At 39.0% G+C, this 27,412-nt stretch overlaps 1 protein-coding gene across 8 annotated transcripts in view; it reads left to right on the forward strand.

The window, feature by feature from the left end:
• DGKH (diacylglycerol kinase eta) overlaps window positions 1–27,412 on the forward strand; it is a 218,368-nt gene that overhangs the window by 171,631 nt on the left and 19,325 nt on the right. For 5 of the 8 annotated variants that reach the window (XM_070800017.1, XM_070800020.1, XM_070800018.1 and 2 more), the window contains 11 exons: window positions 566–676; window positions 817–913; window positions 6,869–6,976; window positions 11,607–11,720; window positions 12,202–12,336; window positions 13,285–13,448; window positions 17,773–17,878; window positions 18,875–18,967; window positions 22,638–22,757; window positions 23,905–24,013; window positions 25,972–26,102. In XM_070800017.1, coding sequence (XP_070656118.1) covers window positions 566–676; window positions 817–913; window positions 6,869–6,976; window positions 11,607–11,720; window positions 12,202–12,336; window positions 13,285–13,448; window positions 17,773–17,878; window positions 18,875–18,967; window positions 22,638–22,757; window positions 23,905–24,013; window positions 25,972–26,102 — 1,288 coding nt within the window. Of the gene's footprint in view, window positions 1–565; window positions 677–816; window positions 914–6,868; window positions 6,977–11,606; window positions 11,721–12,201; window positions 12,337–13,284; window positions 13,449–17,772; window positions 17,893–18,874; window positions 18,968–22,637; window positions 22,758–23,904; window positions 24,014–25,971; window positions 26,103–27,412 lie in introns of those variants that run through there. The other 3 variants (XM_070800019.1, XM_070800021.1, XM_070800023.1) reach the window with 3 other exon arrangements.

A 27,412-nucleotide genomic window follows, 5' to 3' on the forward strand; every position in this document is an offset into this window, starting at 1 on the left:
TTCCTTTAAAACATCAGTTGTTCAATATGTACTGATACTTTGTTTTACTTCCATATTTAACTTTGCTTTTTTATGTCTCATTTCTCTAATGACACTCCTGAAGGAGTGTGCCACACTCCTTTGTACTTTTTTAAAGCACCTATAAGAAGGGACTAATTTAGTTGTTTTCTGCTCAATAAATACTCAATAAAAGTACCAGTGTGGAGGAGACTTTCTGACCAAAAAAAGAGTATTAGCATCTGACTGTGAGGCCCTCTAATTTGTGTATGTAGTGAGGGGCTTACATAGGAAGTAGAAGAACTAAGATTTTGTTACAATTAATAGAAAAAGCATTACCACTACTGTCTCCACTTCCCCTGCCCGCAGTCCCTTTAGGTCACTTGTTCTGAAATTTAAGACACACTGGGACATGCGCATGGCACATAAATAGGAAATGATTCCTGGTAAACTTTCCCCTTTTCATAGGAAATGTAAGCTTAAATGGTGTCAAGTGTTATTTTGTGTGCAAATTGTAATTGTTGTTATGAACCTGAAATTGACTTTCACATACTTTTCCTTATTGTAGAGATGGCTATTCAGAAAAATGTGTCATGAACAATTACTTTGGGATTGGATTAGATGCAAAAATTTCATTAGAATTTAATAATAAGAGAGAGGAGCACCCTGAAAAATGCAGGTAATTTGGATAATAGAGATAATGTAATTACACAAAGGCAATTTTACTTTAATTTCATTTATTACCTCTTTGGCTCACTCTGCGTTTAAAGCGTAAATAAATAATAGTTACAGAAATTCTCCGCCTATGTTTATTTTCAGGAGCCGAACTAAAAACTTGATGTGGTATGGAGTCCTTGGAACTCGGGAATTATTACAAAGATCATACAAGAATTTGGAACAGAGGGTTCAACTCGAAGTAAGTTCATCTTGATAGTAAAGAAATTTCAGATTATCTTGCAAGGTTTATTTGTGGAGCTGATTTGGCCTTAACTGCTCTCTTGAATGGGCTCCCCTGGTAGCTCAGATGGTAAAGAATCTGCCTGCACTGCAGGAGATTCCAGTTTGAACCTTGGGTTGGGACGATCCCCTGGAAAAGGGCATGGCTACCCACTCCAGTGTTCTTGCCTAGAAGAATTCCATGGACAGACCAAGGGGTCGCAAAGAGTTGGACATGACTAAGTGACTAACACTTAGGACATTTAGGGCACACTTTATTCTCTTGAATAGTGCTTAAACACTGGAGGAAAAAAAAATTAATGTGGTTTTCTACTTTATGCCAAAGGAGGTATTAGACACTGGATATGAGTGATATGCTTAATTACCATTATCATTAGATCCTGAAATTTAGATGTTTCTATGAAATTGAGGTTCCCCGTGAAAAGGCCAGACCATGGAAGTGTGTACATACACAGGATAACATTTTTACAATTTATTTATTTTTAATTAGAGGATAATTGCTTTACATTGTTGTGTTGGTTTCTGCCATACATCACCATTAATCAGCCATAGGGTATACATATGCCCCCTCCCTCTGGAACCTCCCTCCCAGAAAAGCATTTTTATCAGATTTTTTTTTCATTTAAGTTTCTAAATTCTGACTTGATTCTATAATGCCTGAAGTTTCACAAATCTCTGAAAATACCATTCACAATAAATAGTTTTTAAGTTAAATGTATACTTTGTTCCAGTTAATTCTAACAACAAGTTAATAAAATCAAAAGAGATTCTGAGCATTTACATTTTCTAGTTTTTTTTTTTTTTTTTTCTAATTTAAATAGGATGATAAGGACAGCAAAAGTTCTTTAATCTGGTAACAGGAAAAAGAAGATAGAGGACATGGCTCTGAGAAGTCTGCTGTGTATGTGTGTGCTTAGCCGCTCAGTCCTGTCTGACTTTTTGCAAACCCATGGACTGTAGCCCACCAGGCTCCTCTGTCCATGGGGATTCTCCAGGCAAGAATACTGGAGTGGGTTGCCATCTCCTCCTCCAGGGGATCTTCCCAACCCAGGATCCAGCATTGAAGGCAGATTCTTTACCGACTAAGACACCAGGGAAGCCCGAGAAGTGTACTTATTTTTAGAGTACTATTTTCCTTCACCTTTGTTCCAGAGCTCACTGTTTATGATGATAGGCTTGTCTTTCCTATCTTGGATCTTTTTATAACCAGATATTTTAAGTTGAGGTATAGACTACATACGGTGAAAGGGAAATTGGTAGTTGCTCAGTTTTCTCCAACTCTTTGCGACCCCATGGACTGTAGCCTGCCACACTCCTCAGTCCATGGGATTCTCAAGGCGAGAATACTAGATTGGGTTGCTATTTTCTTCTCCAAGAGATCTTCCCAACCCAGAGATCGAACCCCAGGTCTCCTGCATTACAGGCAGACTCCTTACTGTCTGAGCCACCAGGACAAATCTTAAGTTGACAGCTCAATGAATTAAACAGAATGTTTTTTATTTTAGTTGTTATCTTAGTAATGAAATATGGACTAGAGACGTGTCTGGCTCATTCATTATCAACTAAATGTCCTAGCAAAAATAAACCTATTTTACCTGCCACTCTAGAGGACAGCTACATCATCCACTGGTTTGATTTATCATTGCTTATGAAATGAAGATAGATGTTACTGGCTGAAAAGGTACAAAATCAGGAAGGCTCATACTCTGTAAATGCTATTGTTGGCCACCCCATCCATTGCTTAACTAGGGTTCTTGCCTATGGATTGCCTGTATAATCATTTTCCTTATTCATGTCCCCTAGTCAGCTACACTCTGCTTAAGGATGGGTAAGAAGTTTTTGTTAGCCCCATAAGCTTGCACAGGTCCTGGCCCTGACTTGAGAGGGAAACAGACAGGCAAATGATCATTTACATAATTTGTTAAGTGTTGTGTGGTCAAGACCCATAGCTGGCCATCTTTAGGATTTGGGGAACTATCCAGAATGAGAATGACTGGATTGCTTTATTTCTAGGAGAGCCTTCAGGTCTTCAGAAGTTCTGTTTCTGTCCTTTTTGATTGATGGTCCAAATTCTGAACAATATCCTGCGCAGCTGCTTTGTAATCTCCATTAAGCAGAGGTTCTTAACACTTTTTGATCTGTGAACCCTTTGGCATGCTATTAAAAACTATGGACCCCTTCTCGGAATATTGTTTTTAAAGCACTCTTTAAATATATATAGACACAAAATAAAATAATATTGAAATAAATTAACAAAATATTTTTAAAGCATTGTAGAGTGATATATTTGTTTCTTTATTGCTACATCAAATGACAAAAATCTAATGGTATATATAATAGTAAGTGTGGGCTTCCCTGGTGGCTCAGATAGTAAGAATCTTCCTGCAATATAGAAGAGGTTCAATCCTTGGGTCAGGAAAATCCCCTGGACAAGGGAATGGCAACCCACTCCGGTATTCTTGCCTGGAGAATTCCATGAACAGATGAACCTGGTGGGCTACAGTCTATGGGTCGCAATGAGTCAGACACAACTAAGCGACTAACACTTCACACTTTTACCTTACTTTTGAAGTAATGATGAACATAAATGATACTAAAAGATATCCGAAACGTCTGTAATATAATACAGAATATTGGTTTCTACTGTGATGAAGTCACAAGTACTGTATTGCCAATGTGTGGTTTGTTGTCTACATTTATAATTGAGTGCATTGCTAGATTTCAGAGATTGCTGACTATAAGAGATATGTTTTTACCATTGTAGTTAACAGACAGTGAATCTAACCGTGGACCCTTGGTTTTTGAACCTCAGATTCAGAACTTGATATAATTCTGACCTGATACAGAAGTTTATATTCAGTGATTAAAAGGAAAGTAAATTTAGGAAAACAAGATAGGTGAAAGCATCTTGATAATATGCACAAAAGGTAAAGTAGAAAAATTAAGAGAATTTTTTGCTATAGTTAAAAATAAACAAACAAAACGCCTGCTACTCCTGAGGACCATGGAAGGTCCATTGTTGAAAAATTAATTTCCTTGATGTTGGATCACTTAGGATAAAGGTAGAGAAGAGAGACGCAGGGCTTAGGGAATTTTTCTCAGAAAGATCCCTTTTCATCAAGTGCCAGTCACTGGCCAAAAAACCTCAGCTTTTTGCTCAGGAGTCTGCCTTCCCCTGTTGTGTTGTATAGAAGTCATGTGTTGACTTTGAGTTTGCACAAAGCAAAGACCTTGGCCTTGGCTTTTCCAGTGGCAAAATGAATAAAATAATGCTTATGTGCAGAATTATAATTCATTGATATGAGAAATCACAGTTTAAACTGTAAAGAATTATGCAAATATAAACCCTGTTTCTCAAGCCATATACCCTGTGAATCTGATAGGTACTGAAGATTTAGAACCTTTGAATGACATTTATAATCCTCTCTACAATCATGGGAATGCCAGAAACGTAGAATAATGTAATATCAAATTTTGCAATTTGTAGAGCAGAAATACCTTTGACCTATGAATGAAAAATGTCATTAAGATTCAAATTTTTTCCTAAAGATGACTTTTTTGTCCAGATATACCTAATTTACATGCATCAAGCAGCTTGTTCTAGATTTTAAGTAAAGTAATGATCAAATACTGTTTTGAGTCCTTTAAATACCAAGATACATGAAGGAGAAAAACAATGTTCACCTGTAATCCTTAATAAAATATAACAGAGAGTTGTTTAATTCACATTTTTTGTAATTTCACATATTTCCATAGTCTCACAACAGTTGTTTCCATAATTTGTTAAAATTGGCTTATAGTAATTTCTATCTTTATTTAGTTCATTCAATAATAATGACTATAGCTACATTTTAAGTCATGTTGTATAATAATTGAGGGCTTCCCTGGTGGCTCAGTAATAAAGAATCTGCCTGCCAAAGCAGGAGACGCAGGTTCAATCCCTGGGTTGGGAAGATCCCCTGGAGCAGGAAATGGCAACCCACTCTAGGATTCTTGCCTGGAGAACCCGTGGACAGAGGGGCCTGGCGGGCTACAGTCCGTGGGGTCAGAAGAGAGTCAGACACAACTGAGTGACTAAACAGCAGCAAAAATAATAATTGAAGCTTCCTGAATGCTTTCTACATATTATGTTTAATATTTAAACTTTATGAGAGTTATTATTCTTTATGAGGCAAGTATTATTTCATTTTAAGTCACTTACCTAACTAAGATCAAGCAGTTGGTACCTGGAGATGCCAAAACTTCAACTCCAGTTTTTTTCCCTGTAAAACATTAATTTGTAATATAACTGAAAAAAGACATCTACTGACTCCCCACTAGATGTTGTAGATGTTTTCTCATCCCGTACCTTGTTGGCCGCACTGTGGACGAAGTATTATTAGCCCATTTTCCCAATGAGCAAAATGAATCTCTGAAAGTCTAAGGCATTTGACCAAATAAGTGACAGGATTCCAAACAGGCCCCCTGTCTTCCCATAGTTCCTAATGAAAGGAGCTGAAAAGCAAACACTGATCAGAAAAAAAGTGTGACTGCAGTTTTAAAGCATTTTGCAGCATCATGAACAAGTGGAAATATGAGATTAGAGAAGATTATACAAAAAATATAACACTCCTGAATTTACTGCTGAATCTGAAAGAAACAGTTGAATCAGGTGACCTTAATTTATTGAATCTGTACTGCTCATACTTTCCCTGAGACTATATGAAATGGACATTAAGCTCTTAACCCTGGTGTTTTCCTAATGCATGTTTGTTAAATTCAGCAAAGCTTATGGAGCTTTTGACATTTTCGTCTTATTCCGTATTATGCTTGCAAATAGTATGTTCATTGATAAAATCTTTAAGGACTGCTCTGAATTTTTTTAGTATTCCTTTTATATTTATGAAGATATCATTTTTCCATTTCCTTTGTGACTCATATGACTTTTTTCTAAAGCACACAAAAATATTTGTTCAGTTGAGTTCAGAAAAGGTTTATTGTTCAACTAAATACTTTCTGTTCATTCATTTATCAAACACTCACTGAGCACCTGCTGTGTGCCGAGAACTGCCCTAGGCGCCCAGATACAGTGTGAGCCTTTGACTATGTTGTCCTGCAAAGGAAAGGAAAGGTTGAAAACACCTCGTGGAGGTTAGTGTTAGGAAGTATTCGCACTTACTTAAAATTTTTGAAAAGTGGGTTCAGACCAGATTCTCATTTGTTCTAAAGGTTGAAGATCATTTTCATTGGGCATTAAAATGGAATTTTAACAAACTTATGTTAATTATTTTTTAATTTTTAATTAGTTTAATTTGAGAATTAGTGAAAATACAGCACCTGTTTTAAGTATGACATCTGCAGACTCCTTGCTTTCAAAACAAAGGCTAAAACCTTCTCTTCAGCAAGAACTTACTCATGTGTGACTCAGTAGTAAAGAATCCGCCTGCTAGTACAGGAGACACGGGTTTCGATCCCTGGGTCGGGAAGAGCCCCTCGAAACGGAAATGGCAACCTACTCCAGCCTGGAGAATCCCATGGACAGAGGAGCCTGGTGGGATAAAGTCCATAGGGTCACAAAGAGTCAGACACAACTGAGCAACTAAGCATAGCACAGCATATTTTATATATATGTGATATATATATATGTATATATATATCACATTTTTAATCCATTTATCCATCAGTGAACACTGAGGTTGGTTTATAAAACACTTTTTTTCAATTTGTTTTTCTGTAACAACTTCTGTAAATAAATAATTATTTACTCTGTAAAATTTTTTAAATTAAAGAATAAGATAATGTGTAGGAACATATTTACAGGAAAGCTGACGTCACCACCACTTTCCTCCATTGTCCTTTGCCTTTGGTCTTCTGCTGTCTTCCAAACTTGTGGTTTTGCTCTTTTGATCTGACCTCTCAGCTTTTGACTTTACAGTGTGACGGGCAGTATATCCCTCTCCCCAGTCTGCAAGGAATAGCAGTGTTGAACATCCCCAGCTATGCCGGAGGCACTAACTTTTGGGGTGGAACTAAAGAAGATGATGTAAGTATTCCCTTGCTCTGTCTAGAAGTTGCCCACATTCCTTGGCATGAGGTCCCTCCCTCCATCCCCATAGCTGATGGAGGCGGTTGAGTCCTTGTCACGTTGCATCACTCTGATCTCTTCTGCTTCCTGCTTCCACTTATAATGACTTCCGTGATTACACTGGGTCCACCCCAGTCATCCAGGATAATCTCCCCATCTCCCTAATTTAATCACATCTGCAAAGGCTCTTTTGCCGTGTAAGGTGACGTTCCCGGGTTCCAGGAATGAGGACATGGGCATTTTGGAAGGCAGGGAAGGGAATATTATTCTGCCTACCAAAATACTTTTCTGTACCTTTACTTTTCTAAATTTGTATTTTATTACTGTTTTAATTTTTAGAAATGTCAAAGGGCTCACTTGGCCATTGAGGAATATGGTTATTTTTGTTTTTATACTCTCCTTTATTAAAAAAGAAAAAATACAACCTAAGAAATGCAGTTGTGCTAAAGATGAGACTTGACACACTTATTAACGCATATATAACAATAAAACTGGAAAGTTTACCATGGTCTTTGAAGAGTCATATACACCGAATGATAGGCCCTGTGATTTGAGGCTTATGATGTAGTGGCTCTCACTGAACCAATTTCTCAGAGCGCTTAGATGTGCAGGCAGGGATTAAGGTATAAAATAAATTGGAAAATATTTGTAATTTTCATAATATGAATATATTCCAATCCTATTGGAGTATAGAAATTTAAATTAGCAACCAGTTATTTGTCAGCCCATCATCACTCTTAAATATTTCAAGAAGAAATCAGTGAGATTGCGATAAATAAAGCTAATGTTTCTTGAACCCCTACTAGGTAGGCAGACAGTTTTCTGAGAGTTTCACATTCATAACTTAATAACCCACATTTAAAAAATAAATGTATTTATTTTTTATTTGAAGGATAATTGCTTTACAGAATTTTATTGTTTTCTGTCAAACAGCAATATGAATCAACCATAGGTGTACATATGTCTCCTCCCTCTTGAACCTCCTCCCAAGCTCCTCCTGATCACTCCTCTAGGTTGATACAGAGCCCCTGTTTGAGTTCCCTGAGTCATACGGCAAAATCCCATTGGCTATCTAGTTTACATATGGTGATGTAAGTTTCCATGTTGCTGTCTTCATACATTCACCCTTTCTTTCCCTCTCCCCATGTCTCTTCTCTGTCTCTGTTCCTCCATTGCTGCCTTGCAAATAAATTCATCAGTACCATCTCTCTAGATTTCATATATTTGTATTAGTATATGATATTTATCTTTCTCTTTCTGACTTACTTCACTTTGTATAATAGGCTCTAGGTTCATCCACCTCATTAGAACTGACTCAAAGGTGTTCTTTTTTTATGGCTGAGTAATATTCCATTTCGTGTATGTAAAACAGCTTCTTTATCCATTTATCTGTTGATAAACATCTACAGAACATCTGCTTCCATGTTCTAGCTATTGTAAATAGTGCTGCAGTGAACATAGGGATACATGTGTTTTTTTCAATTTTGGTTTCCTCACGTATATGTCTTTGGTATATGTCTAGAAATGGGATTGCTGGGTTGTATGGTGGTTTTATTCCTAGTTTTTAAAGGAATCTCCATACTGTCTTCCATAGTGGCTGCACCAATTTACACTCCTACCAACAGTGCAAGAGGGTTCCCTCTTCTCCACACCATCTCTAGCATTTATTGTATGTAGACTTTCTGATGATGGCCATTCTGACTGGTGTGAGCTGATATATTGTAATTTTGATTTGCGTTTCTCTAATAAGGAGCGATGTTGAGCATCTTTTCATGTGTTTGTTAGCCATCTGTTTCTCTTCTTTGGTGAAATGTCTGTTTAAATCTTTTTCTCACTTTTTGATTAGATTGTTTATTTTTCTGGCATTGAGTTGTATGAGCTGCTTGTATATTTTGGAAATTAATCCTTTGTCAATTGTTTCATTTGCTATTATTTTCTCCCATTCTAAGGTTTGTCTTTTCACCTTGTTTATAGTTGCCTTTCCTGTGCAAAAGCTTTTAAGTTTAATTAGGTCCCACTTGTTTACTTTTGTTTGTATTTCCAGTACTCTAGGAGGTGGGTCATAGAAGATCTTGCTTTGATTTATGTCATCAAGTGTTCTGCCTATGTTTTCCTCTAAGAGTTTTATAGTTTCTGGTCTTACATTTAGGTCTTTAATCCATTTTGACTTTATCTTTGTGTATGGTGTTAGGAAGTGTTCTAATTTCATTCTTTTACATGTAGCTGTCCAGTTTCCCCAGCACTGCTTATTGAAGAGGCTGTTTTTTCTCCGTTGAATATTCTTGCCTCCTTTGTCAAAAGTAAGGTACCCATAGGTGTATGGGCTTATTTCTGGGCTTTCTATCTTGTTCCAGTGGTCTATATTTCTGTTGTTATGCCAGTTCCATACTGTCTTGATGACTGTAGCTTTGTAGTGTAATCTGAAGTCAGGAAGGTTGATTCCTCCAGCTCTATTCTTCTTCCTCAAGACTGCTTTGGCTATTTGGGGTCTTTTGTGTTTCATATGAATTGTGAAATTTTTTGTTCTAGTTCTGTGAAAAATGCCATTGGTAATTTGATAGGGATCGCACTGAATCTGTAGATTGCGTTTGGTAGTATAGTCGTTGTCACAATATTGATCCTTCCTACCCAGGAACATGGAATATCCCTCCATCTGTTTATGTCATCTTTGATTTCTTTCATCAGTGTTTTACAGTTTTATGTACACAGTTCTTTTGTCTCCTTAGGTAGGTTTATTCCTAGACATTTTATTCTTTTTGTTGCAATGGTGAATGGGATTGACTCCTCAGTTTTTCTTTCTGATTTTTCACTGTTAGTATATAGGAATGCAAATGATTTCTGTGTATTGATTTTGTATCTTGTGACTTTGCTAAATTTACTGATTAGCTCTAGCAATTTTCTGATAATATCTTCAGGGTTTTCTATGTATAGTATCATGTCATCTTCAAACAGTGAGAGCTTTACTTCTTCTTTTACAATCTGGATTCCTTTTATTTCTTTTACTTCTCTGATTCCTATAGCTAGGATTTCCAAAACTATGTTGAATAATAGTGGCAAGAATGGACATCCTTGTCTTATTCCTGATCTTAGGGGAAATGCTTTCAGTTTTTCACCATTGAGAATAATGTTTACTGTGGGCTTATCATATATGGCTTTACTAGGTTCCTTCTGTGCCCATTTTTTAAAGAGTTTTAATCATAAATGGGTGCTGAATTTTGTAAAAGGCTTTTTCTGCATCTATTGAGATTATCATATGAATAGCCACAATTTTTATCTAAATTTTATCAATGAAGAAACTGACACAAGTTTACACAATTCATAAGTGGGGGAGACAGAGTTTAAAACCAGGCAGTCTGATAACAAAAAGTTCCCAAATTTGTGTCCTGAGATTTTCAGTAAAAGTTTTAATTATGGTACTACTTTACATTGAATATTTTTTCAGAGGCATAATTATGTATGATACAGTAAAAAGAGGGAGTAAAAGGAACAAAGTAATAGAGCTGAAATTTAAAGTTTTTAGGTTAATTTTGTGAAAATACATTTAACATCAAAGCAAAGTAAGCCCACGTGTTTTCATCTTCTGAGATTTCTTTTCATGTTCTTAAATGCCCTAAAAAGTTGTAGTAAGGTATATAATAAAGCACATACAGACACCGCTTGTAACACCTTGAAAAATTTCCCTTAAAATATACCAAGTGAACCCGATTGCAATTTCCATGTTCATTACCTTTAATTTTATGAAATCTGCATCACTTTTTGAAATTTTGAAGTTTCCTGAAATTACATGCATCACTTTATTGAGATACCTGAGTTATGTATGAACAGATATTTAATACATCTTATACCAAGACGGGGCTTTCCAGGTGGCGCAGTGGTGGGCATTATCTTTACTTTTCTGAAATCTGCATCACATTCTGAAATTTTAAAGTTTCCTAAAGTTACATGCATCATTTAATTGAGATACCTGAGTTATGTATGAACAGATATTTAGTACATCTCATGCCAAGATGGGGCTTTCCGGGTGGTGCAGTGGTAAAGAATCCTCTTGCCAACGCAGGAGAAACAAGAGACGCAGATTTCATCCCTGGGTCAGGAAGATTCCCTAAGTAGGAAGTGATAATGCGCTCTAGTATTCTTGCCTGGAAAATTCCATGGACAGAGCAACCTGACGGGTTACAGTCCATGGGGTTGCAAAGAGTCAGACACGACTGAGCACAGTACACACACACACACACACACAGACACACACACAGACACACACACACACAGACACACACACACAGACACACACACCAAGATGAATCATTTGGAAATATATTAGTTTACTCCTGTCAAGATTGCTTTATAAGAGGGGCATGAGTATTATATCCATGGGTTTTCAAACCTTTATTAAGTTTATTTTAAGCTCTCTTCAGTGATTAATTTTGTCCTTGAAGTATCATTTGCTGATAATATTTGCTTACTTTTCTGCTTCCTATTTTTATATATTTTAAAAAATATATATGTTGCAGGGTTTACATTGCTTGGTGGGCCACTTCATTTAAACCTTAACTGTATTAGTGAAAGTGTAATGTGGTTTTTCTTTCAGATATTTGCTGCACCATCATTTGATGACAAGATCCTAGAAGTCGTTGCAATATTTGACAGCGTGCAAATGGCCGTTTCAAGGGTCATTAAACTGCAGCACCATCGAATCGCCCAGGTTGGTTTCCCTACCCAAACCTGACTTCACTACTTGTGTGCATGTGCGTGCTAAGGCGATTCAGTTGTGTCTGACTCTGTGCAACACTATGGACTGTAGCCCGCCAGCCTCCTTTCTCCATGGAATTCTCCAGGCCCAAATACTGGAGTGGGTTGCCATGCCCTCCTCCAGGGGATCTTCCCGACCCAGGGATCAGACCTGTGTCTCATAAATCTCCTGCATTGGCAGACAGGTTCTTTACCACTAATGCCAGCTGAGAAGCCCTCAACTCTTGGGCTGTTGAGAAGCTATTCCAATGACTCGTACGCTGTATATTCATCTATAAAATAATGGGCTTTCTTGTTATTCCAGTTGTTACTGTGTCATCCTATGTGGAAAAGCATAACATCCCATTCCACAGAATGGACTAAGAGTCAACTTTGAATACAACAAGATTGAGTGTCAGATGAGTTGTACTCTCAAATAACTCGCTTTGTTTCAGTGCCGTACAGTAAAGATCACTATCTTTGGTGACGAGGGAGTCCCAGTGCAGGTGGACGGAGAAGCATGGGTTCAGCCTCCAGGGATTATCAAGATCGTGCACAAGAACAGAGCTCAGATGCTCACCAGGGACAGGGTACGTAACCGAAAATAAGTTCTTCTAGAGTCTGTTCAACCTGTAAAAAGTAAATTGTCATGAAAAACAGAAGCCCAGGGAAAAGATTTAAATTGTCTTTTAAGTCTGACATGTAGATCATTCTAGTTTAAAAACATGAAAAAAATATTTAGTTCTGAAAATGGTTTCTTTTTTTAGGTTTAGAGAAAAATTGAGCAGAAGCTGTAGAGGATTCTGCTTCTGGTCCCACATATGTCCTCACCTCCCTGACAAGCACATGAATTCCCCTATTGTATTTCCCTATTCTGTTCCCCTTAATATCTTGGTTTAGTGTGGTACATTATTACAGCTGATGAACCACTATTGATCCATTATTATTCACTGAAGTAATAGTTTGTGTTCTCCATTCTATAGGTTTGACAAGTGTATAATCATTTGTGTCCACCGTTACCGATACATGCCCAGTAGTCTCACTGCCCTAAATATTCCTGTCCTCCTCCTCACATCCCTCCCTCCCTTATTCCAACCCCTGGCACCCCCATCTTTTTCTGTCTTGACAGTTTTGCCTTACCAGAATATGTATTCTTAATTAAGGTCACACCCATAACAAATAAGACTACAACATCCATCCGGTTTGTTATTCATACAGTAGTAAATATTGAAGCATAAGTTGAAGCTTTTTAAAAACTTTCTGATATAATGATCATCAATTACATTACTTTTTATTTGTTGTAATATATGAGAAAACTTTAAGATATCTTCTTCGTCCTTGCAATATATTTCATGAAGTGTTAGGATTAGGAAAAACTACTAGTAGTTTTAAAGCCATTTAAAGCCATTTAAAGCCAATTTAAAGCCATTTAAAGCCAATTTAAAGCCATTTAAAGCCATGTGTACTATCTACATACACATTTATTTGTGTGCGTTTAGCTCTAAGCGCACAGTTCATTACGTATTGACTTTAAATAGGCCTTTGAAAGCACCCTGAAGTCTTGGGAAGATAAGCAGAAATGTGATTCGGGTAAGCCAGTTCTCCGAACGCACTTGTACATCCAGCACGCGGCGGACCTGGCCACGGAGGAAGTGTCTCAGATGCAGCTGTGCTCGCAGGCGGCCGAGGAGCTCATCACCAGGTAGGTATCGGAGCCCCGCGAGCCTTGTGGCTGCGAGGACACCGGGCGTGGCCCGTTCTGCTTTCCGTAGTTTGAATCCGTCTCTGCGGTGGTTCTGGGTCTCTGGAAGGGACGCCTCTGTTCTCCTCCATTTGCTACTTCCCTTGTGCCTCAGAAATCCCCGTTTGCCTTCATCAGTCCACTCCGACACCACGACAGGCCGGGTCTCGGACTTCCTGAAACACAAGGCAGAGCTTGCCTAATGTACACTCTTGTTATTTTGTATATTTTGTGTTTTATATATGTGTTCAGTCGCTTCCATTGTATCCAACTCTTTGCGACCCCATGGACTGTAGGCCTCCAGGCTCCTCAGGCCGTGGGGTTCTTCTGGCAAGAATACTGGAGTGGGTTGCCATTTTCTTCTCCAGGGGATCTGCCCCACCCAGAGATCGAACCCCAGTCTCCTGCATCTCCTGCATGGCAGTTGGATTCTTGACCACTGAGCCACCTGGGAAGCCCTATTTTATAGACGGTGCTAGTGGTAAAGAACCCACATGCCAAGGCAGGAGATGTAAAAGATGTGGGTTTGATTCCTGGGTCGGGAAGATCCCCTGGAGAAGGGAATGGCAACCCACTGCAGTATTCTTGCCTGGAGAACCCGTGGACAGAGGAGCCTGGCAGGCTACAGTCCATGGGGTTGCAAGAGTCAGACACAACTGAAGCAACTTAACACATATAAAGCATATATGTATGTATTATGTATATATATTATATATATAACCCTTTTGTTATTATTTCCCCACTTTACATACAGTCTCTACTGTGCGTGTGTGCCTAGTCGCTCAGTCGTGTCTGACTCTTTGTGACCCCCAGTGGACTGTAGCCCACCAGGCTTCTCTGTTCATGAAATTCTCCAGGCAGGAGTACTGGAGTGGGTTGCCATGCCCTCCTCCAGGGGATCTGTCCCACCCAGGGATTGAACCCAGGTCTCTTGTGTCTCCTGCATTGGCAGGCGGATTCGTTACCCCTGAGCCACCCAGGAAGCCCTCTTTATACTACATTACTCACTTATATGGTGCTTTGTATTTATTAAATGTTTATAGGATATAGAAGGAAATATAAACATTAACCCTGCTCCCAAGAAGAGTCAGGGGGTGGGAATGGGTGGGAACTGTCCAAAAATCTGTTTCCAATAGATACATCATGGACTTTGCCAGACCACAGAAATTAATTTTAGGAGACAGAAAGAGAAGATTTAAAAAAGAGAAAAAGTTCTGTGAACATAAAGCAGATAAAAATCACTATGACCAGGATTAAACTTCAAAGATGAGGCGGGACCACAGGCATGCGTCTTCTCGCCTCTTCACCCAAATGGCATCTACCCAACGTGGGTAAGAGCTGCCTGACCAGGTCACTGTGAAGGTTAAGTGAGACCCGCCATGGGAAGTGCCCTTGGCACAGCAGGTCTGGCATATTCGGTGTTCTGGGCATGATTGCTGTTAAGGCTTCCCACACCTTCACCTGGTCACTGATCAAAACGCTGAAATAGAAAAGAAGGAAAGCAAAGCTTAGGAGTCCGAGGAGCTAACTTGCTTCCTTTCCCCTCCCCACCCTCTCCGTCTGCTCTCTCTCACTCATTCCTTCTTTTCCTCTTTAAATATGTGTTAGATGCCCAGACTGTGCTAGATGTTAGAGATATGAAAAAAGATACACACTCCCTACTGCTGGAGACCAGTATTTAACATTTTAGAATAAAGGATGATAACTGTAAGATAGTGAGTAGCTTAGGAAAAAGATAAGGGAAAATTAATATTTAGCCAGCTAAATCCACGTAACTGCATTATTGTGCATCTCAGCTTCTTATCCACAGACATAGTAGTTTTAAGGTAAATACATCTTAGATACTGTGAACATGTTCTGTTGACTTCAATTTACAGAATTTTTTGTGTTTTTTTTTTTCTTGGCTTTAGTGAGATACAATGGACAAATAAAAATTCTATACTGTATATTTAAAGTATGCAGTGTGATGGTTTGATATACATATATATTGTAAAATAATTAATACAATCCAGCTAATATATACATTATGGAAAGCAGTATGGAGGTTCCTTGGTTTTCTTGAAACTAAAGCATGCTCCCTTGAAACCGCAATGTTCTTCCTATATTATCATCCTGTCAATCAACCAAATATCCTTATCCAAAAAAAAAAAAAAAGAGGGGACATGATTCCCCATCAGCCAGTAAATCAGGCTCACTCATCAATTTTCAGAATGTGTATTCATTTGAAAAAGCAGAAAAGTGAAAGTTGGTCTCATAGTCGGGTCCAGTTCTCTGTGACCCCAGGACTGCAGCCTCTCCTGCTCCTCTGTCCTTGGAATTCTCCAGGTAAGAATACTGGAGTGGGTGGCCATTCCCTTCTCCAGAGGATCTTCCTGACTCAGGGATCGAACCCTGGTCTCCTGAATTGCAGCAGATTCTTTACCATCTGAGCCACCAGGGAAGCTTGCACCTAGTAGGAAATTCATTTAGCAGTTGGAAGGGTTCCCTTGATGTTGAATACTTTCTTTTGCCTTGAAAATTAGAATAACATTTTCTCATCTCTGTTCTTCCTCTTCCTCATGATTTCAAGGTTATTGATAAGGATGCTTAGGTGATGTTTGCAAGTTCCTTTGTGTCTTGGATATCAATCATATTATCCTTAAGAATTAAATTCTTCTCCTTTGCTCATGATTCAGCCATGGAGGACTCCTGTCTCTTCCTTTGTTCTTCCGTTTCTGGATTGAAGATCATTCTGCTTGAAGATGTCAGAAGCAAAAGGATTAGAATAGACGTACCTTCTTGCTTATTGCACACCTTGCTCATTTTCTAGCAGTCAGTAGAATTTCTCCTTTTTCTCTTTGACCTTTTTGCCCTGCCTTTCTAGATCCTGTCTTTCTAGGACTGTTCTTGAAGGTCTAGATTCCAAAGGACTGCGGCACAACAGGCTTTGGCGTTGGATAGAAATAGACTAAAATCCAGGCTCTATCACTGATTAGCTTTGTGTACATACTAACGCTCTCTGAGCCTCATATGTCGTCATCTGCAAAGTGGAGAAAAACCACAACTACCTGTTAGGTTGTGAACATTAAATTAGATAGTGCATATAAAGCACTTAGCATGATGATATATGTGGTAATGTTTTCCACTAACTCCAATACTTTGGCCACCTAGTGCAAAGAGCTGACTCATTTGAAAAGACCCGGATGCTGGGAAAGATTGAAGGTGGGAGGAGAAGGGGACAACAGAGGATGAGATGGTTGGATGGCATCACCGACTCAATGGACATGAGTTTGGGTAAACTCCCGGAGTTGGTGATGGACGGGGAGACCTGGCGTGCTGCAGTCCATGGGGTTGCAAAGAGTCGGACACAACTGAGTGACTGAACTGAACTGACTGAATCTGTTGTAACTGTGCCTGGTTAAACTTCCAGTGAATAAAAGATGTGTCTACACTCTACATTTGGGACCCCTCTCAACTTTCCAGCGATAATGCAAAATGAAGTGTTACTGTATCTTGTGCTTCCAAGTAGCACCTCAGTATGCGTATCTCTGATGCTAGGCCTAACGTCTTTTTCAATTTAATTAATTTATTTTTGGCTGCACTGGGTGTTCGTTGCTGCCCACGGACTCTCCAGTTGCAGTGAGCAGGGGCTCCTCTTTGTTGCAGCGTACAGGCGTCTCGTTGCGGCGGCTTCTCTCATGGAGCGCAGGCTTTAGGGTGCGCGGGCTTCAGTAGTTGTGGCACTTGGGCTTGATTGACTGCCCCAAGGCATGAGGAATCTCCCCAGACCAGGGATCAAACCTGTGTTTGATATGCATTGGCAGGCAGATTCTTAACCACCTGGAGAGTCCATAGGCCTAACTTTTTATATAAAAGATTTGGGGGTTGGTATTTTTTGTTTCCTGGTGGCTCGGATGGTAAAGAATCTGCCTGCAATGTGGGCTACCCGGGTTCGATCCCTGCATCGAATCCGGGATCCCCTGGAGGAGGGCATGGCACCCCACTCCAGTATTCTTGCCTGGGAAATCCCATGGACAGAGAGCCTAGCGGCCTCAGTCCATGGGGTCACAAAGAGTCAGAAATGATTGAGCGCCTAACACATACACACATTTTTTGTTGCAGTAGAGTTTGAATTTTGTAAATCTACCCTGTGCCATTTATAATTGAGCAGTTATTAAAAAAAATTTTCCCTTTCGTGATATTTTTTTTTTTTTTTACTTGTTTTATTCTACCATTTCTACACTTCAGAAAACTCAAGTAGTGCTCAGAAGAGTGGTGTGTTCATGGGTCTTGTTTCTGCCTCCAGGATCTGCGATGCGGCCACCATCCACTGTCTATTGGAGCAGGAGCTGGCCCACGCGGTGAACGCCTGCTCCCACGCCCTGAACAAAGCCAACCCACGCTTCCCAGAGGTGAGGAGCTAATGGTAAATGCCCATTCCGCACATTTTTTGGTGTTACGTACAGAGGTTGATACTTTAAACATGCCGCATGTTTTGAAAGAAAACAGTATATGAGTCTCTACTGAAAGCTTACCCTTCACTTATGACCAGAGTTTTCTTGATTTTCCTTTCCTGCCACCGTTTTCCCACTCCTGCTCTTAAGTTCACATCACTTTTTTTCTGTTTCGCTTTGACTCACTTGGCACCCTACCATCTTCCTTGTACTCCTTGTCCTTTTAAGTACCCACCATTCCTCTTTTTTACCTTCCCCCCTGCACCTTTCATACAGGGCACACCTAGGTATCATGCGTTTAACTAGAACTGATCACTTGGTGTTGAATCTGTCCACTGAAATAATTCATCGTTTTGTTTTACTGCATCAGTAAATTTGGTCAGTTTTCTAATATAGAAGTTACAACAGGTGGATAGAATCTGACTCTTGAAGTCATATTCACTTGCCAAGTGATACATGGCATTGTTTTTATCCTTTCAATTATTTAGTTGAAGTTGCCTAAGTGAGTGTAAAAAGAAGTGTTCATCCTCAAGATGAAAGTCTAAAAATCAGTCTGGTTGGTTGGAACTAATGAAAGTGAAATTCAATGGATAGAGCTAATATGATCAGATAATGCCCCTTTTAAGACATAAGTTTCTTTGACTTAATTTTTGTGGGAACATGTGTCTTCTGTCACCAGCATATACGGGCTTGTGTGCCCGAGATGTGTTTCTATGTGTTTACTATAGTCAGCGTATTCTTTTGGTTCTGTGCTGTAAGACGTAGAAGAGGTAATCCTGCTAACAAATGTGAGTGTGAAATTTTGCAGTTACAAGAGCATTTTGGCAGATTTTTTAAAAGATTTGCAATGTGAATTTAAATCAGAAAGATAAAATGTACTCTGATGACTGAATCCCAGTTTAATACAGAACTACTTGTCTTTGATGTCTCTGTTTGTTTGTTTTTTTCTCCTAGAGTCTTACAAGAGACACTGCCACTGAAATAGCCATCAATGTGAAGGCCCTATATAACGAAACAGAATCTTTACTAGTGGGCAGGGTTCCTTTGGTAAGGAAAAGAAATGATGGATAACATCAGAATGATGATAAATGTATGGTTCTTGCCTTCATTTGGGAGCATGCATTCATCAGATTCTAATGCACAGGCAGGCTCTGGCCCCTATCTCTAGAGCTTCCTTTTCACCTCGCTTTTGCTTTCAAGAAACTATACGGCTGTGCCTGGGAGTACACTTCAGGCTAACAGGAGTAGAGGGCTTCCCTCATAGCTCAGTCAGGAAATAACCTGCCTGCAATGCAGGAAACCCAGGTTTGATCCTTGGGTGGAGAACATCCCCTGGAGAAGGAAATGGCAACCCACTCCAGTATTTTTGCCTGGAGAATCCCATGGACAGAGGAGCCTGATGGATTATAGTCCGTGGGGTCACAAGAGTCAGAGACGACCTTGAAACTAAACCACAGCAGGAGTAGAGCTTCCCTGTCATCATGTCTTTATATAATCCTGCTCTCCCCAGTCAGCTTTGAGAATCTTGGGCTTTACAGACAGTGAGACCTTCTTCAAGGACTTGTTCACCCATGAATGCAGAAAAGTAGAGGAGGTCTTGTGTCTCCGAAATTAACCTTTGAAATACAATTGTTACTGTTTTCTAGATGGGCTTAGATGATGCTTTCTAGACTTGGTGTGTCCAGAACTAAATTTCAGGAACTAGACCTAGCCCTGGATTAACTCAAGATTTGTGCTGGAAATCGAGTTGAGGCCAAGTGTGAATCAGACCACAGTCCTTGGACCTCAAGCATAAGTGCTAGGATTCTGTAAATGTTTCTGTCTGGTTTGCCAAGAATCCTTCCCTTGCTAGCTTTTCTCCCTCACCCTGGAAATGTTCTAGCATTGGGTCTTTTCGCCACCTAGTGTTCAATTTTAGGTTATTCACACATGCTGTTGTAAATGTAGAAAGCCTAATATATTAGCTATTTTTAAATTCCTTGTAACAGTTTTCATTAATTGATAGATGAGGTGATAATCTTAAAACATTTCTGTTTACTATAATTTTATCTCTTGGTGGGGAAAATGTATACATCTAAATAAAAGTGAGAATAAAAATCATAGTATCTGGCATAGTGGAAGAATGAGAGAGGTGATTGGAGGTGATTGGCTGCTGTCCAGAAGAATATTGCCATTGAAGCATCCTTTGCTCTGAGAAGAGAATCTTAAAGGCTGCATGAATCAATTGGTTTTACCCATTTCCAAGGGAAACTCAAGAGTGACTTCCTTGGGGCAAGAGGTGGCTGCCTCTGCTATGGTCGTGAATAGAAACTTTTAGGAAGAAATATTGGCTATATCTTTTGATAAAACCAATAGGAAAATCATCTTGGTTATTCTTGACACTTATATTTTTAACCAAAATCTTCTTGTTGCTCTTCTAAAATTAGTCCTATAGGAAATCCAGCAAGTCATGACCTCAGTACCAATTACTGGATGAAGGACATGTATTTTTTTTATGTTATTTGAAATATACTTAAGATAATTGCTGATCGAGATGAACTAGAAGCATAACTTATTTTATATTTTAGCTCTCTATACTGAAAGTACCCATTGAGTATTACTTGGTTAATATTAATCAATTATATTTTGTTAATATAGGATTCTTATGCACTTTTCATTCTTCTGTCATAGTCAAACATGGATGTTTGGCTTGAAAATGTACATCAGTGAAATTTTTATTTTTTGACTGTACTGCACCGCTTGTGAAATCTTAGTTCCCTGACTGTGGATCAAACCTTGGTCCACGGCAGTGAAAGGATACGTCCTAACCACTGGACCATCAGGGAATTCCCCTTTACCAGTGGATGATTTTTAAATGTTTGGCAATATTGATATCAAAATAAAAAACCAATCATATTTGAGAGCAGCTAAGTTACACTCTTTATTTTGCTTATAGAATGAATATAGCCAATGCAGAAGACATAAGAGAAATAGGTTCAATCGCTGGGTCAGGAAGATCCCTTGGAGGAGGGCATGGCAACCCACTCCAGTATTCTTGCCTGCAGAATCCCATGGATAGAGGAGCCTAGCGGGCTGCAGTCCACAGGGTCACAAAGAGTCGGATGCAACTGAAGCCACTTATTAGCACATAGCACACACAATGACTATTTTATCAGTTTTATAAGACATACATACTTAGACTAAAATAAAAGTGATAACTTTATATGATATGGTGGAGAATTTCTGTATTTTTATTAGCTTCTAGAAATACTAGAATTTGAATAACAGAGGGGAATTGAGAGCATTTGAAGAACAGAGGGGAAAAAATAATGTCCATAAAAAAAAATAATAATATTCTCTCTAAACTTTCAGTTTAAAATCTTGTCAACCAGAACTTTATTGGTGTTCCAGTGGTTAAGACTACACTTCCCCTGCAGCGGGTGTGAGTTCCATCCCTGTTTGGGGAACTAAGATCTTGCATGCCTTGCAGTGTGACCAAAATAAATAAATTCAATCCCCGTGAACCTATATATAGGTACTGTACAATTTTGACATCATTTATCAAAATTCGATTTGCCAGAAGAGATCCTCGAAATTGTGTAGTCATGTTCTACTATTTACCAGCTGGGCCACAAGGGAAGCCCAAGAATACTGGAGTGGGTAGTCTGTCCCTTCTCCAGCGGATTTTCCCGAGCCAGGAATTGAACCAGGGTCTTCTGCATTGCAGGCAGATTCTTTATCAACTGAGCTATCAGGGAAGCCCAAGAAGGAAACTAAGACTCCTCAAATCAATTCATCATCCCTTGGGGGCATAGTTAGTAACAAGGCCAAGGCTAGAATTCAGCGCCTCCCAATTCTGCTTATAGCAGTGCTGATTTCACCTTTATTTATTTATTGAATTTGTGACTTTTAATAACTGCTTTACGGACTTCCCTGGTGGTCCAGTGGTTAAGATTCCAAGCTCCTAATGCAGTGGGCTGGGGTTTGATCCCTGGTCAAGGAACTGTTCCCCATGCTGCCACGTGTAGCCAAAAAATTTTAAAAAATAGTGATGATAAGTGCTTTAAATGAATGAGCAAGAGGTGACCAGTTAAATTCTCTTTAAAGTTTCCAAATCTTCTTCCAGTTTACAAGCCATTTAGCTTTTCCTGATTTGTACAACAGCTTTTTTATCACCAATTTTTCTGAGATCCATAGGCTTTTTTCCTCCTAAAGTTATTATTTTAGTTATTATTTTATTAATCTTTACCCAAAAGATTTTTGTGGCAGGTGATTCTTCTTATGTGACATGTTTTTGACCAATTTGAAATATCATTATTTGTTTACACCATAGCCTATGTAAATAAAAATGATTTTTTGCTACAAATAAGTTAAAATGATAAGATTATTCACTATGGCAAGGCAGATGGGATGCAAGGATAAGAAGGAAGAAGAGATTTGCATAGGAAAAAACCACCAATAGCAATAGTGTTTGCTGTGAAATTATTAAAGTCACACTAGTTGCTTATACTACCTTTCGGAAGTGAGGATAAATCTATGCAAATTTGCTTAAGTGAAGTCAGTATAAAATAATTTGTTCTTTTTTCTCTATTCCTTTGTGTTAAAATCAACAACACTCTGTCTCGTCTCACAAGAGGTGAGGATGTTCAGTGTCAGTGAAATAGTTTATTCTGTTTGAGGGTTTGAGGTTGGTCTCTAAGGCTTGTTTTATCTCGGTTTTTAATCTGCTGTTAAATAGCAATTGGAATCTCCACATGAAGAGCGAGTATCCAATGCCTTACATTCCGTGGAAGTGGAGCTACAGAAGTTAACAGAGATTCCATGGCTTTATTATATCTTACACCCGAATGAGGATGAGGTATGTAACATTCAACCTGTTTATAAATGTGTGCGCTTTGTGACAATAGAATTTGAACACACCTTTTGAAAAAAGAAATGTTCAGGAGGAAATACATTTTAAATATCGCCATCCTCCCCTATCTGCAGGAAATACATTCTAAGACTCCCACGGGACCCCTGGAACCTCAGGACCAAACCCTACATGTACTATGCTCTTCCTCACACACACATACCTAGGATAAAGTTGAGTTTATAAATTAGGCACAGCAAGACATGAACAACAGCAATAATAAAATAGAGCAATTATAACGATCAATGCACTGTAACAAAAGTTACGTGAGTGTGGTCCGTCTCTCAAAATATCTTCCTGTACAGGTGTCATGCGTCTTCCAAATTGGCTGAGCATGTCTCACGCACTGTGGCCATAACCTTTGCAATCTAAGATGTAACAGCAAAACTAGCGTGAATTTTTTCTTCCTTCTTCACAGTTTCACAGACTGAAGATACATTCTTACCGTAGATCTTAGCCAGCTCAGCATACAATTTTTTTTTCCTTATTAAGAACTCTCGTCTTTTCATTAAAGGAAGCGTTTTACAGCTCCTCTTTAGCATATGTGAGTTGCCAGCATCACTACTTTTGTTCTCTGGCACCATTATTAAGTAAAATAAGGTGACTTGAACACAAGCACCGTGATACCACAACACCTGGTCAGATAACTCAGATTGGTTACGAAGGGACTCAGACGGGATGGATGAGGATGGCTCAAGACTTCATCATGCTGCTCAGAGAAGGGTACAACTTAAAACTTGTACGGATTGTTTATTTCTGGAATTTTCATGTAGTATTTTCAGAATGAGGTTGACGGCTGGTAACAGAAACCATGGAAAGGGGAACCACACTACTGTCCTGGTCGGGGAGACTACTGTCCTCCTTTCGAATGCACTTTTCTTGAGCAAATGAGAAAAAGCTTTTATGTGAACAAAGTCATCTTGCAGGAATCAGTACATTTTCAGGAGTATACAACACCATGAACTCCTGGGGAGGGAGTTATCACTCCAACAATGTTCTGTGTGTATAACCTCTTCCTCTGTTATCTCTGCTGTCAGAGTGGGTTTTTCTTCTCTTAATATCCTGAGAAAATTCTTTCCTTGATCGACTCAAACAGGAGCCCCCCATGGATTGCACCAAGAGAAATAGCAGAAGCACGGTATTTCGTATTGTGCCCAAATTCAAAAAGGAGAAGGTTCAGAAGCAGAAGACAAGTTCACAGCCTGGTAGGTGATCCACACGGAAAGGGAAAGTATAATGTTATGAAAAAAATAACGGATTAATGTGATATCATTGAGGGGATGAGAATGAGCTGAGATTAGAGAGTGATAATCATTGTACCACATTATGGATGTACTCATAAATAGCTTTTATGGATGTACTTATAAATAGCATTTATGCTATTGAATCATACACTGTAAAATGGTTTAAATAGTGAATTTCATTTTATGTTCACTTTACCATCATAGCACACCTAAAATAAGTCCCGTTGTGAGTAGGAGTCTGTAGTCATGAAGCACACAGGACTACGAAATGGTTGCTGATTTGCTTCTGCTTCATTGTGTGAACGTCAGCACCTCTGTTTGCTGGCTCTTCATCTTGCTCAACAGCAGTTCAACGCCTATAATTTGTTTTCCTTCTTTAGCATGCACAATCTACCTCATTTTGACAAACGGAACATAGAAACTTTCGCTTAATCCTTTAACTTGCCACGTGTATTTCCCACCTCAAGTTATATATTCTGTTCCTCCTCGTTTAAGGACTTAGAACGCTGTTTCAGCTCATTAATAACAATTCACTGTGACGCTTGTATTCTCAAGCAAAGATTAAACTCTTTCTTGGATATTCTTTCAAACTGCCTTTTCACCTTTCCCTAGAGATCAAATTTAGTCCTGTAATACTGCTGAAGACCTTCAAGTTCTATGTATATGATGGTAGATGTCTTAATTTATCAAATAATTTTATAACTCTTCTGAGTTAGCCATCTCATATTAAAAAGTGATATATAACCTTATTTTTGATAATGCACAGAGCAGCTGTTGAAGAGCATTTTAAAACCAAATGTGGCAAACAGGGAAACTTTTTATTAAGCTAATCAATGTTGGGTAAAACGTATGAAAGAGAATACATACAGTAAAATAACCCAATTAATCTTGGAAAGCAGTGTTGACAGTTTTTAGACAATGTTAAGTTGATTTAACAAGACACTTATTGCATAATTGTACTTCCCAGGTAGCGCTGCTGCTGCTAAGTCGCTTCAGTCGTGTCCGACTCTGTGCGACCCCATAGACGGCAGCCCGCCAGGCTCCGCTGTCCCTGGGATTCTCCAGGCAAGCACACTGGAGTGGGTTGCCACTTCCTTTTCCAATGCATGAAAGCGAAAAGTGAAAGTGAAGTCGCTCAGGTGGCGCTAGTGGTTAAGAACCCACCTTCCAATGCAGGAGACATAAGAGACATGGGTTCGATCCCTGGGTCGGGAAGATCTTCTAGAGGGGAACACAACAACCCACTCCAGTGTTTTTGCCTGGAGGATCCCATGGACAGAGGACCCTGGCGGGCTACAGTCCATGGGATCGCAAAGAGTCGGACACGACTAAAGCGATTAGCATGCACGCAAGCCTTGCATAATTATTAGCACGCAAGCATTGCGTGATTGTCTGTAATGGGTATCATCAATAGAATAGAACCAATAAAGGCATCTGAGAACCAATGAAGGTCTTGAAGTTGGCAAGACCTGAAGCGGAAGTTTGTGTAAAATTATATCCTGTGTCAGATTTGAAATTTTTATTAGCATTGGTAGCTCAACTATAATAAGTTTCGTATATGATCTTAAGGAAATCGTCAGAGTTTATTTAGACCTTGTACTGCTGATCCCAATTATGAGGAACACATTTTTATATACATTGTGTAGTTTGCATGGCTTTAAGGAGGAAATTGAGCTAAAGCGAAAGGCTCAAGTGCACAGCAGTGAATGTCTTTGTAGAGTCAGAACCTCAAGTTGATTGGCAGTCTGAAACTTGCATGGGAAAAAGCGGAGTTGTAGTTTTGTTGAGACAGTACCTTGAACCTTTCCCTTTGCTGGCACTGCCGCTGTACTCTGTTTTGCATCTTCTTTGGCCAACCTGTGCTTTGTAATGCATTGAGCATGTAGAAATTAAGGGGGTTTTGCTCTTAACTTTGGTAGTTCAGAAATGGGGCACAGAGGAAGTTGCTGCTTGGCTGGATCTGCTCAATTTGGGAGAGTACAAAGAAATCTTCATCCGCCATGACATCAGAGGGGCTGAACTTTTGCATCTGGAAAGGCGAGATCTTAAGGTATTTCCTTTGTGCTACTCTTCTGTTCTTAAATTTTTTTCTTGCAAAACAGACTCCTTTCTGCTGCACCCTTCAGTTCTGCGCTTGCAGCTTGGCTCATGGTATGCGTATGTAATCTATATAATATGCATTGTTCTGTGGCCTGGGTTCCTTATGTGCTTTTGAAAAGAGAAAGTCAGTAATATTTTTCTGTCAGAATCATTGTCGGACAGTTATAGCTAAAGCTTAGCATGAACTTAGTAATTTTTCTCTGTGTCCATTGGCATGGCTGTGCTAGTATTTCCAAATGGATCACGTTTCCATCAGTTCATTTTCTTGAATCAACATGAAAGGTGATATTTGTTGCTTAAAATGACTGAAAATATCTACTAAAAAGTTCAAACAACTAAAATTCATTCAAAATACCAACAACAAGGCCTTCCTGATACAGGGAACTAGACGAGAGACTTATAGCAGTGGCTACTTAGAATTCTATGATTTGGTTGTGTTTCTGAATTGACCTTTCAGAGGTCACATGAACAACTACATAAATTCAAGTTTCCTTTCCATGGCTTTATTATTGAAATTGTATTCTTCCCCCAAATAAACGTATTTTCCTTTTTAGTGAATGAAGTAAAAATTATGCCTTGTTTTTGCTAGAGAGGTTCTCAAAACTTATTTGTCTTTTATGACAGGGAAGAAAAATTATGAATTCATGGTCTGCAGCAATTCCCTTTTCCTCTTTGAGTGGACACTCAACCACAGAAATGGCCAAAGTAGCATATTCTGTCCCAGGGTTAAAAGTAGCATTCTGTCATATTATATTTTCTTGCCACATACTGCCATTTAAAAATTCCAAGAGTGATTCATTAAGCCAGTGATAAAGCCTTCAACATTTGATGGATTGATTTCTTTCCTAATCACCTGGTTCTAAAATGCGTAAAATTATGAGACAGTAAATTCCTAATAAATTCATGAACAGCTGTGCCTTTATCTAAAAATATGTTAGTAGAGACTTTTAAACCCAAATGGGTAATATAAAGTATATTATACCTAAACATTGGCACTTCCCCGGGTGGTACTAGCGGTAAAGAACCCACTTGCCAATGCAGGAGATGTAAGAGACGTGGGTTCGATCTGTGGGTCAGAAGATGCCCTGGAGGAGGGCATGGTGACTCACTCCAGTGTTCTTGCCTGGAGAATCCCATGAACAGAGGAGCCTGGTGGGTTATAGTCCATAAGGTCAGAAAAATTCAGACAGGATTGAAGTGGTTTAGCATGCACACACGCACACATAACTAAACATTATACCTAAAGACATATACCTAGAC

The sequence above is a fragment of the Bos indicus genome, chromosome 12 (assembly GCF_029378745.1).
Source record: "Bos indicus isolate NIAB-ARS_2022 breed Sahiwal x Tharparkar chromosome 12, NIAB-ARS_B.indTharparkar_mat_pri_1.0, whole genome shotgun sequence".
Lineage (NCBI taxonomy): Eukaryota > Metazoa > Chordata > Mammalia > Artiodactyla > Bovidae > Bos > Bos indicus.